The sequence below is a fragment of the Episyrphus balteatus genome, chromosome 3, assembly GCF_945859705.1.
Source record: "Episyrphus balteatus chromosome 3, idEpiBalt1.1, whole genome shotgun sequence".
NCBI classification, from domain to species: domain Eukaryota; kingdom Metazoa; phylum Arthropoda; class Insecta; order Diptera; family Syrphidae; genus Episyrphus; species Episyrphus balteatus.
The window spans coordinates 17,051,023-17,068,852 of record NC_079136.1 but is presented as its reverse complement, the minus strand read 5'-3'; the positions used below and the strand labels follow the sequence as shown (position 1 = coordinate 17,068,852).

The following is a 17,830-nucleotide window of genomic DNA, read 5'->3' as shown; positions in this document are numbered from 1 at the left end:
CTGGAAGAGAAAAGGAGGAAAAACCTCGTCTCATATATTGAACACATTCGTCATGTGATTTGTTTGCCTTTTAAATCTTCAGCAGCTCTCGAGCGACGGCGACGGGCAACAGCGGCAAACAGAAAGATTTATGGTTGCACTCAAACGCGCATTCCTGTCACGGATATATGGAAAAGGAAAGGAATTTCATATCCTTATAGCATCACTACTATAATACTATGACTGCTGCTCCAGGGCTCTTCTATACACTATAACACACCATATCATCATTCCATCCCTATTATATTGCCATGTTGTTGCGATGGATGGATAGAAAAAAAAGGGGGGTTGAAAAACATTTTCTACAGTGGTAGAGAAAAGGGAAGAAAGCAAAAAAAAAAAAAATAACAAACAAAACGAAAATAGAAATCCTAATGCCAAGGCATGCGTAATCCTTTGCAATATCCTGCTGCCTGTTTCTGCTTTGCTTTTCTCGCTCTTATGGCTTTCTCGTTTCGTCCCTTGTGCTCGAAGAATTACATTTTAGTCTGCTACCACTGTTTGAATGAAATGAAGGGATAGAATCCTTTTTCTCCGCCATCATCATATGGGGGGATAATATTAAAATATATCCCCCCCCCCCCCTTCTAACCACCCCAACTTGGGGTTACAACCACCATGAAAGGATACATTTTCGTCCTTTTCAACGTGATGGGAGATGTATGTGATGTATACTCTCTGTTGGCCCCCCTTTATCCTTTACACAGACACACATGTTTGCAGGATGAGAAAATTCCTTTTGTACTGGAGTGTGCTTTAGGTCTTTAATAAAAATGAAAAATACCAGTACACTAAGCCACATATCGTTAGCCGGGGATATCCTTTCATGCATTTATCCTGCTTCTCAGGGATTTTTTTTTTTTTTTATTTTCTTACAAAAAAAAAACTCTCCAAATTTGGTCGAGTATAATGTCTGCTGATGTGAGGTCCTGTTCTGAGTTTTTTTTTTTCAGTGGGGCTAACTTCAATATTTTCGACATTTTATCCTTGGGCTGATTTTATTATAAGGAGATGGAGAAGCTAATTTCTCTTGTATAGTCCGTCGCGTCGTTGTGTGTCGTTTTTATTTCTTTTGTTTGATATGAATTAAAATTTTAATATTTTTTTTTTTATTAAAAATCCTCAATTTTTGTTTTGTGTTGCCTTGGGTGGTTAAAAACCATTCAACAATTTCAACCATAAGCTTTTTACACACAAAGATATGGAACCAAACAAAAATGAACGAAAGAAAATGGTCACAGCTGTAGACAGTTTGGTTGGTGGGATATCGCTTTTGGGCTCTGCTTTTTTTGTTATTATATAGAAAGAGGTATAGAATTTTGTAGAACGTCTGCGATGAATTGGAATATGTATTTTTTTTTTTTTTTTGCTTTTCTTCGTTTTAGAGAGAAAATGGTTTATTGTATCTTAAAATTGAATTTCACATGTGGTGAGGTATTATTTTTTTTTTGGTTTGTTGAAAATATCACTTTGTTTTGGAAAAAATATTCATAAATATGAATATTAACATTTTGATGAGAAAGGTATTATTATTAGGAAAGGATTGGTATTGCCTTATTAAAATGAGGTTATTTTGAATAACATAAATGTAAACAAGTATTGAATAACTCAAAACAAAGGGCAATTATAGGTATGTCTAATACCGACTTATTGAACTAAAATTATCTACTTTTGACTGATCGACTAGCAACGCCTTATGAACTATCAAATCTTGTTAGTTTTAAGTTCCATTTTAGGTTAGTAGAAATCAATAGCGAACATTAAAGAAATTATAAAATATCATGGTTTTTTACTGATTTTGTTGTTTATAAGATGGAAACAGTTATTAAACACCATCAATTTTGATAATTCGCTAAGAAATTTAATGTCAGAATTGAAGAATACTTCCTTATAACTCAGAATAGTTATCAGAACTAAAGAATTTGAGTATTCTGTTCCAGACAGTGGGTTAGAAATGTAAACAAGTATTGAAAACAGTTTGTTTTTGAAAGCCTCATACTAAGACTTTTTACTATTTAAAACTGGTGGAAATGGTAACCTTTCAATCAATTGAAACCATCAAATTAATGATGAAAATACCTTGATTTTTCTCTGAAATTTTGCCTTTGATAGTTGAGTGTTCGAAGCAGTTATTAAATGCTACTTATTTTGATAATCCGCTAAAAAATTTGATGTCAAAATTAAAGAATACTTTTATTATTTTTAAGATAAAAGTGTCCAAACGTAAAGAATTTTTCTATTCTGTATCTACCAATGGGTTAGAAATTGAAGCAAGTATTCGAAACAGCCTTTTTTGCAAGTTTCTTGCGAAGACTTTTATAATTTCAATTTATGTAGTTAAAAACTCTTCATTTTTGACGATTCCAACCAATTTTGACTATTTCGTTGATATCACAGTTATTCCAAGAAAAAAGAAACGAAATAGTATCGGAAGTCCTTATTCTTAAAGTTTTGGTTCCCGCAAATACTGTTATAAAATAAAAAGTATCGATTTAAACTTTAGGAAATTCAATTCTTACTGCAGATTGATTGCCTTTTTTTATCAAAATGTTGTCTTTTATTACGAATTGAAGATAATCAAAATAGAAACTGGTATTAATTCCATCATTTCTGAAGAGTCTTCAAAGCAAACATTTTTCCGAAAAAAACGTTCACTTATTCTTCAATTCTTTGCACATCAATTTTTTTTCCAATAAGACTTGTGCTTACATATCAAAGTGGAAAAAGTTATTAGAAATCTGTTTTGTTTTTTTTTTTTTCAAAAGTCTGCAGAAATGAGCCGAAGTTCTAGAAGTGTTTATATTACAGCTAGTATGTAGCTTTTTTCTCTCAAATTTTTATCTACAAATATTGTAATGCAACACCGTGACTATAGAAGTGGAAACAGTTATTAAAAACTTTCATTTTTGTAAATTTCTCTTTGCTGAGTTATTGGTTATCAGCGCTGAAAATTTAAGCTTTCTTTCGAAGAACTTTTCTTGGCAAAATATTGCTAAACATAAATAATTGGCACTAAAAACAGATATTCTTTAAAACTTTTCAGTCAGAAAACCCGAAAGATTAAGAATGCCTCTGGAAAAGTTCTTATGTAAAAATATTGACTGATGTATTAAGGCAAGAAAAGCAATATGGATAAATTTTCAATCAATCCAGAATTAGAAGACTTCTTCATTCAAACTGTTTATATTCGGAAAAAGGGGAATCAAATCGGAAACAGTTATTAAAAACTTTAGTTTTTGCAAGATATCTGTTAAATTTAAAATCGTGTTGATAGTAGACTATAATATGTTCCAGATAGAGGCTTTTTCATATGCAGAATTTGTCTGTAAATACTAAAAAATAATGATAAAAATTTCGAAAAAAATTGTCTAAAAAGAGGTTATTCAACATCAATACAAATATTGAAAAAAAAACCTTTTCAATCGTTTTTGTGAAAATTGCAAGTTTCTGACAAAATTACCTTAAACATAGTCAATTTAATTCTTGCAGAAATATGTTCGCAATCAAATATTTAAACTTAAAATGACTCTTTTTCAAATCGATACATGCATGCATATCTGCTTGAAAATATCTCCCAGTTTGAGTCATTTCCGCTATGCATCAGAATATTAATCTTTTCAGCAAAATGCCAAATCACTCTACCATGGTATTGACTATTTTTGCTAAAAACTTTTCTACTCTTATATATGTATAGGTAAACAAACCTTTCATTTTGATATTCTATCTATTTTCTATAGAAAAAGGTAGTCAGGTTAGATACCAATACTACCTATATTTCGTTTTGGCAAACTGAACTAACAATCTATATTATATCGCATTGAAATGGGGCGTTGCAGTGATATCGACTTGTATACAATATGAAAATGGGTGATGGCAGGCAGTCAGTTTGTTGTATAGGTATAAGGTAGAACATTTGGTGCAATTTATTTTTTCCACAAACAAATATAATATTATTTCCATCTTTGGCTAGAAAATGCATAAAATATCATCAAAAACCAATCAGTGCCATTGCTCTCAATAATTTCGTTGCCAAACTATAAAAAAAAAAAAAAAATAAAAAAAATTTGGAAATCTTTGATGCTGATATCGACGACGACGGACGACGAAATGAATGGAAAAAATCACATTTGGCAAACTAAATTTTTTTCTTATAAGGTTTTTTTTTTTGTGAGTTGCAAGGATGCCATTTCACATCCTTTTTTTTTCTTCTGTTGTGGTTTGATGATATATATATTTTTTTTTTGTTAAACTTTCATAACAAAGAATAATAATTGAGAAAAAATAGATGAGAAAAAAAAAATATAATATTTTATGTATGTCCTCCTCCTCTTTTTTGTTGAGGATTCATCTCGAATAATACACTTTTTTAACGCAATTTTTTTTTTCAAAACAATTTATATATTTCTTTTTTTCAATTTTTTTTTTTAATAAATAATTTATCGAAGTAAGTAAGAAGAAATATTTGTTGAGAGTCGAATCAAAAGGATACCGCATTGATACACTTGTTAACAATTTTTTGCTGATTTTTTTTCGATTTAATTCACATTTTTTTTTTTGCGTTGCGTTGGACTGGACCGTTTGGGACGGTCCGATGGAAAAACGAATGACATAATGTGCATCATCAGAGTAGAGAGTCGAAGAACTATGGGAATGAATAAATACAAAAAAAAAAAAAAATCAAACTCATCTCAGTCATCTTTTGAGGAGCCTATATAAAATATTGTATAAAAACCGATACCCAAGTCATCCTCTTTTGCTCTGTGTGTGGAGATATGATGCCCTTAGGGAGTCTGCCGGCCTAAAAATGCAGGAAATATATTTAAAAAAAAAATGCTTTTTTGTAAGTCGACGAGTTGTATGTATGAATCCAATTTTTATTCGTTTATTTCTTGATGGCGGCAATGATGATGACGGGAATGGGATTTGGGATAATAATAATCCCGTCTAGCCTTATGTGGTAAAAGAGTTTAAAAAAACAATTCCACAGAAAAAAATAAAAATTTAAGAAAAAAATCCTTCATGAAGCTTGGCCTGGTTCGAAAAGTATAAAAAAAAAATTATATTCATGTGTGGAAAGGCCTCTTCTTTTTTTTTTTCACAAAAAAAATCTTGACTAGACTCTCTTTATAAAATATTTTTTCATATCAAAGATTTTTTTGTTTGTAAAAATTAAAATCTCTTTTGTTCTAGTATTAGCCAGAAATAAAAAAAATATAAGAACACAATTTTATAATCAAGCTTTATGCCAGCCATAGAAGAGAAAGAACAGAGAGAAGCCAGCCAAAGTGTCTGGTGGCCTAAATATCTACTATAAAAGGGTTATTCTTTATATTTTTATTTTTTTAAGTATGATAGACTTATCAAGGACAATGGTCTGATTTTATTTTTTATGGAAGATAGGGAATAGGGCATATTTAATTATTTTTAATCTTATTATAATAAAGCACTTTGAATAACATTATTTTTCTGTGAAACCAACTAAGTGATATCATTTTTTTCTTTTTTTACATTTCAGGTTTATTAATGCGAGACGGAGAATCGTGCAACCAATGATTGACCAATCGAATAGAGCAGGTAAGATAAATGGTTTAATAGTACCTACATAAGGGGTGAATACAAAAAAGATATCGATTTTAAGCTTAAATATTTAAATTTATTGTGTAAAACCGTCTTCCGTAAAAGTAACAACCAATACCTACGTTTTTTTTTCTTCTTAAATTCTTTGGGGTGTCTTGAAGGTTTCCAAACTAAAGATTTCCGGGTGTTGTTTTTCTTATTCTCAAACAATATCTACTTAAAAATGCAAGAAGACTTTTGAAAAAAGTCACTGATAACAAAATTCGGTGTAAACGGATCATTTGAAGGCGAATTCTTCTAGAAATGTTGCAGCAAAGTCAAATATGTTGACAGAAATAACACAGCTTTTAGGCATCTCGAGATACAGCGTCTTTCGAAGATGTGACAAGGCATTTTTAGCTACTTTTTCTATGAGAAAATGTAGTTGATTTTAGCAGTTGGAGTCTTGTGAAAATTTTAGGACTAGGCGCTCACAAATTATAGATTTGTTTTGAAGTCACTAGACCCCGTGTCTTCATTATCTAATTGAAAATTTCTAAGCGTCTTCGGAAAAGCAACTTGTAATACCTCGTGTGGTATTAGTTGTTGGGTTCAACTGGTACTAGTCGTTAAAAACCCTACTTCTTTTCCGGTTCGGAAACAGTTATTAAAAACAGTGACTTTTTTCCATTTCGGAAACAGTTATTAAAAATCATTTCTTCAGTAGCTTCCTGCCAGTTTTCGTACTAGAACTAGTCTTTTTAACTACTGTTGATGGATCAGTGATTAGAAATCAATATTTTTGAGATTTTCTTATCAGATTTTCATCCTATTTTGTCTCAATTTAATGATTTTATCGCTTTTTAAATACAAAGACTCTGTGGAATAAAAATGGAATAATGTATCAAAAACTCTTCGTTGGCATTATGGAAACAGTTATTAAACCCCACTTTGTTGGTAGTTTTCTTTTTCAAAAAATTCAGAACTTGATTGATTGAAAGCTTTCAAAGGTTACAACGGACTAATTTTTATTCTTAAAATAAGTGAGTTAATCTAATATTGATGGATAAGTAACAGTTCTTAGAAATTTTTTATTTTTTTAAATTTTTGTATCAAATTTTAAGTCCGCTTTGGGAACAACTTTTCCAACAACCTTTCTTTGTCAGTTATGTACTAACTTTCTGTTTTAAAAATGATATCAAAGAAATTTCTACATGAATAGCTTTCGATCAAGTTCAGAGTTGAATGAAACGTTCATTTTATGGAATGGAAAGGGACAATAAAGAATTATTAAGCGTGTTCGACAAAAAAGCTAGGCTTGTAAGAAATTCAGACAATCATGGATTTAGAGCTTAGTAACATTGCTATGTAAGCATTTTTAAACAATAGAAAAATTAAACCACTTAGATTGAAAATGTTCAAAAAGAATCTCATGAAATTTGTTCAGCTTTCAGAAGAGCGTTTTTTTTAGAGCTGACGGATTAGAGGGAATTAGAAGTTGTCTCGAATAAGTGGCTTAGATTGTTTTCGGAATTCTTTGATGGAAATTTCAAAAAATTCTACTGAACTTTTCAAGGTGGAAATGTCATTAAGTCCGATCAAATTTTCCCATAGTAGCCTTGAATGTAGGAAGTTTTTGCTAGACTTTGAACGAACGGAACAGTATGGATAAATATTGATACATTTCTGTATCCATTTTTAAAATTTAAGTTTTTTGTATCGTAATGCCAACTTTTCAATAACTTTTCTGAAAAGTAATCAAATTTAACAATTTCAACTGAATTTTATGTGTGAAGTTATTGTGAGTTACTTTTTTTTTTATCTTATAGAGGTATATTAGATTCCCTTGGGTCTAATCGAAATTATATAAACCATCCTATATAGACCATTAATTTCAGAGGACCATTTCTAAAAGAGTTTTTGCCCTTTTTTTTGCTTTGTTTTATTTTGAAACAAAAAAAGAAACAAAAAACCATTGAACAAAAATAAGAAAAGTTTATTTTTCTATAAGAAGTATAGTAACAAAACTTCCACACCATTAAATACATCCTTTTAAGAGTCAATTATGTGTAGCCACCACCTACCCATTAAATGTCCTTAAATATCCTTTTCACATGTGTGTTGTGTATGGACTCTCTTAAATTCTTATATTGTTGTTATTTTTTTTTTCTGTTTTTGTATAACTCAACCTATAAACGCACAGTTTTAGCGCGTGTTAGAAGTTTTTACGACCGTCTGTCGTGACAATTGATTCTCAAGTTGAAGAACCATATTATACTCGATGTAGAGAGTATACCATCAAAAGTCCAATTTCTAAGTACCGGAAGTCATCGTATCGGTCGGTCGTCTCATTTGAAATTACCCATATAATGTTTTTTGTTTGTTGTTGTAAATATACAAATATCCTTTGTGCGTGTTTGATGATGATGATGCTGACAATGAGGCGGATGTTAATGACAATGATAATGATAATTGTGTATGTGTGTGTGTGTGTATTGGAATGTTATTGCGAGATGATCTCTTCTTAAATAGGTGAAATAATTACAGTACTAGAAAAGAGGGTAATTAGATTTTTATGTCACACATTTGCACAAGAATGTAGTTGAGAGAAGAAATGGAGTCAGGGATTGTTTTTAAAGTAGGAAATTTTGTATTCAGCCTCCTATTTTTTTTACTCATAATTCTTGATATTATTTGAGAATTTTCTTTAAACAATTTTTTAATAATATTTAATTTTTTTTTTATTTTCAGTCTATACCCCGCATGCTGGCCCATCCGGCTATGGACACGATGCAATGGGTTATATGATGGATAGTCAAGCACATATGATGCATCGTCCGCCCGGTGATCCAGGCTTCCATCAAGGCTATCCACATTATCCACCTGCCGAATATTATGGACAACATTTGTAATCGCCTCCGCATCATCCTCCTTCCTCCATATAATAAATTAGTTAGCGAGAGAGAGACACACACCACAAACACACAATGAGAGAGAGACACCATTTAAAACTTAAGGACCTTAGGAAAAAAAGAAGAAAAAAAAAACGCAAATTTAGATAAAAGCAAAAAAAAAATAAAACAACAAAAATTTTCAATAAATCACACCAACAAAAGGATAAGAAAATAATATAAATTTTTGGAAACACCATGTTGGATATCTTCCTATGGACCGGACCGCACTTGAAGCCTCAGTGAATTTAATTTTTTTTTTTTTATTTCTTTGAAATAAAACACCAAGTCATAGAAAAAAATTAATTTTTATCAGCTTAAAGTCGCATACCTGATATACGTAAACTTTTTTTTTTATTTTTAAAATTTTATAATTTTCGGAAATTTGCTGTTACCTAACTTATTTTTTGCGTTTGATTTGGTTATAAAATGAAAGGATTGGAGATAAACTAGAGGTAAGATTTACTTTTATTATAAAAAAAATAAATATAAAATAAATAAACAAGGAAAGAATTAAATTTCAAGTTCGCTGGTCAGCTCTTTCGTTTTGTGTACAAACAATTTGTTTTTTACAAAAGAAATTGCATTCTTTGTTTTTTTTTTCAAGTCTTTTATAAACGGAGCGTGAAATCAGTGTTGCGTGGTGTTAGAATTGAATACAAAAGGTGTTAATGATGGCCTTTTGTTTTGGCTTTTATATAATTTTTTTTTTTTCTTTTTATTCAAATTAATGAGATTAGTATAACATTGTTACGGCCTGCTTAATATTGTACTTATATGAGATTATCTCAAGCATGTGTGGATTTTACGGTACATGAATTCATATGCTTTGTGAAATAAGAGTTAATAGAGATTAAAGAAATTAACAGGAAGAAAAATTTTATACCCATACAAAATCGGAGCGCAAAATTTTTTAGCAAAAATACAATTGTTTTTGAAATGAATCTTAGGGTCCTACGTACTTTTTTGAATATTAAGTTTTCCATACAAAATTCTTCATAAGATAAGTCATATGAACATTTTTGAAATATTTGTTTTGACTGTCAAATGTAGATATAACTAAAAAAATCTTAGAGGTCTTAAATAATTTCTAAATACTTTCTATTCAACTTTATTTTAAGTAAGACTACTCAAAATTTTCTTAAGTTGTTGATCTCTATGAAAGAAAAAAGAATAAACCTTAGGGTCTTAAGGGGCTAAAAACTTAAAACTGCAACATATATAAAAAAGAGCTGACCATGAACTATTTTATTTAACATTAATTTTATTTAAAGCTAATTTATATTTGACACATTTTTTAATAAAATATTTTTTCTTTTCTCATTTCAGTTATCACATAGTGACGCAAAACTCTAGTCTTATCTTTCAATTCACACTCAGATTACTTCAGATGTATCAATATTACTTAAAAAAAACAAAAACAACTAATGCATTGATAACAATAAATTAATATCCGTGCTAAACCAAAAAGTGTTTTTTAACCTAAAATAATAAAATATTTAAATTGTAGCTATGTTTTTATTTGGCGCAACCTCCTGAAAATAAAAAAAATATAAAAATTTATATTTTGTTAAAAAAAAAAAATTATTTTGCCGAGTGTAAACACTCCCCCTTTTTTTTTGAAAAATTAAAAAATTGTTTTCTTATTTTTTATATATAAATATAGTTTTATCCTCGATTTTAACACATAAAATTTTAAATTTAACAATTTTGTGATTACTAAATTTAGTGTTAAATTAAACAAAAAAAAAAAAATTATTATTATTAATTAATAAACAAAAAAAAAAAAAAAAAAAATCAAGATAGAATTCATTATCATCTCCCATAAAAATAAATAAAAAAACACTCTTGTACAAATGATTTATAATTTAAAATTAAAAATTTGTTGAATTGTTTATTTTTTTATGTTTTAAAAGAAAAAAAGAATATTTAAAATGAAAAATCGATTTTACGGCTTTACAAACGGAATACAGGATAAAAATACATATAAAAAATAATAAATTTACTTTTAGTTAAAAAAAAAAAAAACAAGAAATGTAAAAATGAAAAACAAAATTGAATCGATCTCCTTAAACAGGACAAACAGACAAAAAAAGAAATAAACAAACAGCAATAGTTTGCAAAGTAAACAATGTAAAAAAAAAAGAACTTTATAGTTATAAATTTTATACAATACAAAACAAAAAAAAAAAAAACTTAAAAAGTGGCAATATCATATAAATAAAAAATTTCTTCTTTAATAAAAAACAAAAAAATGATATTATTAACAAGAAAAAAAAAATACAATAGAAAAATTCAATAAAAAAGAAAAATAAAACTGAAAAGTGAAGAGAATTAAGAGAACGTGTAATTTTTGTGTATACTTATATAATATTAATTTTACTTATAATTAATTATAAAAATAAATAAATCATAAAAAAAAATCAATTAGTTTAAATGCCTAGCTAAGTAAGTCCTATATTTTAAATTATGCATAATGTTAGTGAATAGAATGATGAAGAATGATCAACAACAAAATAAAAATTAAACAAAAAACATTAATAAACTTAAAAAAACAAAATTATAGTTTGAATGAAAAAGTTAAACTATATTTTTTATGTATAAATGAATAAATCCAAAAATATTATTTTTTAAAAAATCACCAGTTCATAAATAAAAACTCACCCAACATCAAATCAGTAAATGAATTTAGCAAAAAAGTCTTTAAGAAATTAAATAAAACAAAAAAATACAACACAACTTTATATAGAAAAATCGTATGTATAAAAAAAAAATAGAAACAAAGAAAAATCACTAACTTTAAAAATAAAATTGCATAAATAAAATCGTAAATATTTAAAAAAAAAAAAGAAGAGAATCGAGCAACTAAGTATACTTACTTTCGAAATAGTAAACTAACTGTAAAATATTGAAAAACAAAAATGAATAGAAGTGAAAATCATGTTAAATTATTATTTTTCTTCTTCTTTTTAATTTTAATTTAAACTTTCTTTTTATTTTTAGAGAGAGAGAGTATGTGTGAGAAAAATAGACCACCAATTTTATTTGTTTTTTTTTTTACTTGCACTTACACTCATTCTGTAGATTTTTTTCTGAAGTGCTTCGTTTTTGTTGAAGCCATCACCTTGTATAGTAAAAAAAAAAGAAAAATATCACTTTTGGCTTAAAAAAAAAACAGTGAATTTAATTTTATTATTTTTCTTAAATAAGATATAAATTTTTTTTTTTGATTTAAAACTTTTGTTCATATATACTCTTATATACCAATAGAACAAAAAACAGATGAAAAAAAAAAAATATGAATTTAAAAATCTTACTTTAACTTAGGCTTTTTTTTGTAATTTTTATTTTTTTTAGTTTTAAATTTTCAGGTTGTAAGTTGTAAAAGATTATTTTTTTTTGTTTTCTTTGTTTTTAGTATTATTCGCATTATTTTTAATAATTATTATTATATTATATTATTATTATTACGGAATTAATAATGAAAATTAAAATGATGAATTATATGAGAAAATATGATTTGAATGTGTTTTTATTATTTTATATTAATTTGGTTTTTCTTCTTCTTGGTTTCTTCTCTTGGTTTTTTGCGTATGATTTGCTATATTTTTGTGGATTTCCTATCGTTTTTGTTCAAGGAAAATTTTTCTTTCGTTATAATTTTTGAGTAAGTATATACACGAAAAGATATGTGTTTGGATGTTTTAGTTTAAATCTAATATGAACTTTAGTTCATACTGTCGCACTTTGATTCTGAGGCAAAATATATTCTAAATGCGTTAAGGTTCAAATAAATTGACCAAATGTTGGTCAAGCATTGGTATGTATAGCATTTGAAGAAAAAGAAAAAAGAAAGTGAAGTGATTTGGAGCTTGAGTTGAAGTATCGTAACTTGATCAAGTAACAAAGCATTTTTATACCTAACTGATTTTGGATATTGTTTCCAAGGATGTATTCAACAGGATTTTCAAAGTAAAAGTGATACTCAATCCAAAGAAATGCATCATACAATATATCGCAACCATTTTGCTAAAAAAAAAACTTCTCAACTTTTTTTTGGGCAGAGAAAAAATATTATTGCAATTGAAGGCACATTTTTCTGAAATTCACCGAATTTAAAAACAAATTATATTCTGGACGGATACTTCGAAAGAACTGAATGTAGTTGACACTATATCGCTTTTTTTCCTATGCAACCAAATTTTTCTGAAGAAACTTATTTCTTATACCTACACAGTTCCGTGTCATTTTTGGGAACTAGACAAAATTTGGTGGTGTTTTTTGCGAAAATGCATTTCGTATATTTCAGCATTGGAATTATTATATTCACATTTGTTTTTCATCAAAGGTTTTTTAAGAAAGATTAACAAAACATTGTTAAAGACTCATCAATCACAATTTATTTTTCTATTTGGGTATGTTTTTGGAAAATGGAATTTCTTAAAATACTTAAATGGTTTCGAGAATAGATAAACTTTAACGTAGTTGCAGGCGTAACTACAAAAATATATTATTTCGAGGAACAGAAATTTTGCATACTAAAAAAAAAACAATTTATGCCGTGAAGTATGCAATGATTTTGCTAAAAATTAGAAAATGACTGCGGTGATAAATAAGAAGAAAAATTTAATGAGTCCTTAAATTAAAGTATTAACTGAATTAATTTTCATGAACCGCAACTGTTGGAAAAAGAGAGGATAAAAGGTTTTATCATTTTCGTATATGGAAAAATCCTTCAACAAAAAAGAAGCTTCGGTAACGGTGCGGTGATTCAATATGTTAAGATTTGTTTCAAATACCTGAGTAAAATATGATAAATTTGTTGAACATTATTGGTTTTTCAGTGCAATTCAACAGGCAGTAGAACGAAAAATACCACTTTTAATTAAAGGTTAATGTCCGTTTTAATATAGGAGAAAGAAATTTTTACTCAATCAAAGCCCAAAAAAAGGCGATTATGTGACTCGAGGCATATGTAAGACCGTAAGATGGCAAAAATTATCATTCGGAGAGTTGTTTTCTATGAATTTTTTTCGTCGAATTCCTATTCGACTAATTGTCATTTGAAGAATTGTTTTATTTATTGTTTTCAATGAATTGCCTTTCGATGAATTGTTATTCGAAAAATATGACATTCAAAAAATTGTTGTTCACTGAATTTGTTTTTTTTTTTTTTGTCTATAAATTGTGTTCAAAGAATTGTAATTCGAAGAATTATTTTCGATAAATTTTCCGGTGAATGGAATCCGTTCAAGAAAGATGTTAGAAAAAATACAAAAAAAATTATTTTAGAAATTGTCTACATAAAAATTCTATGTACCGAATTTAAAAAAAAAAATCCTATGTTAATTTGATTTAATATCGATGAACAAGCTGAAGAAACGCAGTGAGAATATCAATTTTTAAACTTCTCCATGATGTAGATTTTTCTTTTGACCAAAACCTGGAACATTTTTTTTTATATGAAACCAATACTTTTAGAGGAATTTAAATATCATTTTTTCATTTTCATAAATAAACACTTATATTATATGGTTGCCTTTATCAATATGCAGTTTGGTGAAAATTCAGTAAAATGTTGGAAAAGCGGCAGTCATCTAATACTATAAGAGAGTGTCTTCAAAACAGTATTGTAAATCTTTAGCCAAAGCAACAAAGACATAAATTTTGATTTATTTAGTTTTCCCATTTTAATTTTTTGTGTATTTATTTATAAATTACCCAAAATGTAAACAATGTGTTTTTGATAGTTCACAGACACAAAATTTATATTAAAACAACATCTGTTCTAAAAAGTTCTATTTGTATCTTTTTTTCTATATATTTTATTTTTAAATTGTAAGTTCTTTCAAAATTAATTAGTTTTCCATGCTTTTTAAATTGCCCACAAACTATACCAAGACATATATTTTCTCTGAACTGATAGTTAATTTTTTCTTCAATTGGATATGACAAACGATATACGTAATTTAAAAACTATGATCAAGTACCTATATTTAGCTATTCGAATTAAAATTAAAAAAAAAAAATACTTCTCCTTACGAAAATTGTAAATAAAAAAAAAAAACCACTTCTTATTAAAATTTATATTTTCAGCAAAAATAAAAAGCTTAACAATTTTTTTTTTGTAATAAATTTATTCAACGCAAATGAAAAAAAAAAATGTAAATACAAACTATAAATTATGCTTTTTTTATATTCAAGCAATTTTCCTTGGAGAAAGCAAAATTCGTCTACTTTTTCCGATTTTTGGAATAAGCCTTAGTAAATGTGCATATACTAAAAAAAAAAAAAATACCATTTAAAAATTTAAAAAAAAAAAAATAATTTAGTTGATTTTTATGTTTTCCAAAAAATAAAAAAAAATAATAGACAACAATTTAAATGCTTTCAAACAGGGTCTCATAGGTTGATGACAGGGTTTTTGAAATATAAAACAAAAAATGAAGGTAAATGGTTAAGAGATTTATTTAGAAAAGGGACAATATAGCAATGGTAACACAACAACAAAAATAACTAAAAAAAAAAGTGTATGTATTAAAAAAATCTAATTCTTTTCTATAAAAAATAAAAAAAAATTGTGTAAAAATTAACAAAAAAAAATCAATTTAATATCACGAAACAATCATAAAATGTATACGAATATTTATAAAATATATTTCATTAGTTTTAAAAAAAATTATTAAATACAAAAATCAACACACGTGTATACTTTATTATTTTCAAAAAAAAAAACAAAAAAGAAAAAATCTTTTCCATAAATCTTTATAGAAATTCTCGTAAAAATTTTAAAAACAAAAAAAAAAAAACGTACTTTTTCGGTATAAAGTTTATAAAATAATATGTATTGTAAAATTTTGTAATTTTAAAAATTAAATTTATAAAAAAAATAAAAATGAAATCATTCATTGATCGCCTTAATCATGTATACGATAAAACGATGTGAAGACCAATGAAAAGGTTTTTTTCAAAGCATAATACAGTTTTTTTTGTTTTTTTTCATTCTTTGAAAACCAAAATAAACTGAAAAACATGAATGGAACAATTAAAAAAAAAATGTAAATTGAATAGTTTTCTGCTCATTTCTGAAATAAAAAAAAAATCCAAGAAATGTGACTATATTTTTGCCTCTTAGAAGAATTTTCATTTTCTTATGTTAATATAGTGATTTCATCTCTTTTTTTTTATAATAAGTAAAATTCTAATTTGTGATGTTAAGATGTATACGGAAACGTGAGTGCAGAACGATTCAAAAATAAAAAAAAATGATGTGCGTATTTTGTGAATGAGATTTTAGGAATGATTTAATCATAAGGTAACATTATATATTTAAATTTAAAAATAAAATAAAACAAAAAAAAAACACTAATTTTAATTATAAATTTACAAAATATATATATATATATATAAAAATATATTTAAGAAGCAGAATGAACTATAAATACACACGAGTAAATTGATTATACATATTAAAATAATGATGATAAAGATCATTATTGTGCAAAATAAAAACAAAAAAAAATTAATAAATTTAAGCAAAATAAATATTATTATAAAATAATTATTATTAAAAAAATAAAACAAAACAAAAAATAAACATGATTATTATTATATTATAAATATAATGTTTAAAATGCTTGTATGTACATTTTTAATTGTAATAAGAAAAACGATGATATGAAAATAATATATAAAACAAAAAAAAAAAAACACACTTTTTGTTTCATTCCGAAAGACGAAAGAAATATTTCGTAAATATTCCAAAAACCAGGATCAGGTAAGGTAAAAAATTAGATAATTTGAAGAAAAATGTTTAGTGTTCCGTCAAAAAGTTTTTGGCATTCAATTCACTCGAAGCACTTTTTAAAACATTTGCACTATTTAGAACCATAAAAAGTATATCTCGCTGATTTAGTTGATGAAGTAAACTCTGAAACAGACCTCAGTTTTAAGTCCGTCAGCAGTCTTCATAGGAGCAACGAATTTCGTTTTGGTTGCCTTGAGACAAATAGTTGATCAGGAATGATACTTTTGATGGGTTATTGGCAGTATTCTTATTTATCCTTTCCGAAACATTGCAAAAGCCAAATTAGACAAAAATTCGGGGATGCATAAAAAAATTATAAGCATTTTAACCCTTTTTGAATTGATTTTTACCTATGTTAGTTGGAGAGTGGAGATGTGTACTCCACAACAGCAACAAATATTCAGCTTAAAATTTGAAACATTTCATGTCTATGTTCCGACTTTTTAAAGTGACAAACAAAAAAAAAGGTAAATGTCAACAAAAGTAGTCAGTAGTTTCGATTTTGTTGACATATACCTTTTGTAACCCACCGTAAGGAGGAGTTAGACTTAAGACATGAAATTTTTAAACTTTAAGCAACATATTTATTACCTACACACCTTAACTGTCCGACCAACAGAAATGGAAACTATTTCGAAAATGTTAAAAAGGGGTAAAATCGGTAATGGGAAGGGGCCTAGAAATTACAAATAATTTTTATGCTTAAAACATTGCATTTTAAGTTTAATTCTTAGTAAGATCTTTAACGTTAAAATTTAAAAATTCCATGTTGAGGGTATAGTGGGAGAGCTTATTGTTCGTAAAACCAAAATATACCTTAAAACTCGGAAACATATTTTGAATTTCGGAAGACTTCCGGTGCGTTTTTTTACCATGACTTAGCCCCTCCAGTCAAAGCCTAAAGCGAGTGCCAAACAAATCATACAGTTAATTATTCAATTTAGGGGTGTGCTAAAGAGCGATTTTTAAAGAGCAGTGATAGCAGTGAGCAGTATATAAAAAGAGCAGCTACCAATAGCTGTTATTTAATCAATCTTTAAATCAGTTAACGCCTCAGAAATTTCTTTCTGATTTGAAATAAAATTGAAATTATGGAATTAAAAATAAATTGAAAAATGTAAACATTTCCGATTTTTCTTTACAAGAAATAACTCCTTGAATGGCTGTACTGATACAATGGTATTTCAAAATTAACTTCTTTTTATCGTCTTCTCATAGTAAAATTTTCTCTACATCTCTGCTTTTTTCATCGTTAATCAAATCATTAGAATTATGAAAAACAGAATGCTCACAAGAAAGCAGTAAAATATTTAAACGTCGACTACAATTTCTGAAAAAGAGCAGTGAAGTTACAAAGAATAGAGAGCAGTTTTATGTACTTATAAAGCAGTGAAATTTTTAAGATCATAGGGCATTTTTACTGTTAATTGGATTGGTTTGGATTTTGGTAAGGCTGGAGACTGCGCTGTGAGCAGTA

General features: G+C 27.2%; 1 protein-coding gene across 2 annotated transcripts in view; it reads left to right on the top strand.

The window, feature by feature from the left end:
- The window catches only part of LOC129914147 (homeobox protein homothorax), a 377,750-nt gene extending 367,643 nt beyond the window's left edge, over positions 1 to 10,107 (top strand). For both annotated transcript variants that reach the window (XM_055993231.1, XM_055993232.1), the window contains 3 exons: positions 5,555 to 5,613; positions 8,347 to 9,001; positions 9,876 to 10,107. In XM_055993231.1, coding sequence (XP_055849206.1) covers positions 5,555 to 5,613; positions 8,347 to 8,507 — 220 coding nt within the window. In that variant the 3' untranslated portion in view covers positions 8,508 to 9,001; positions 9,876 to 10,107. The remainder of the gene's footprint in view (positions 1 to 5,554; positions 5,614 to 8,346; positions 9,002 to 9,875) is intronic.
- The last annotated feature ends 7,723 nt before the right edge of the window (positions 10,108 to 17,830 follow it).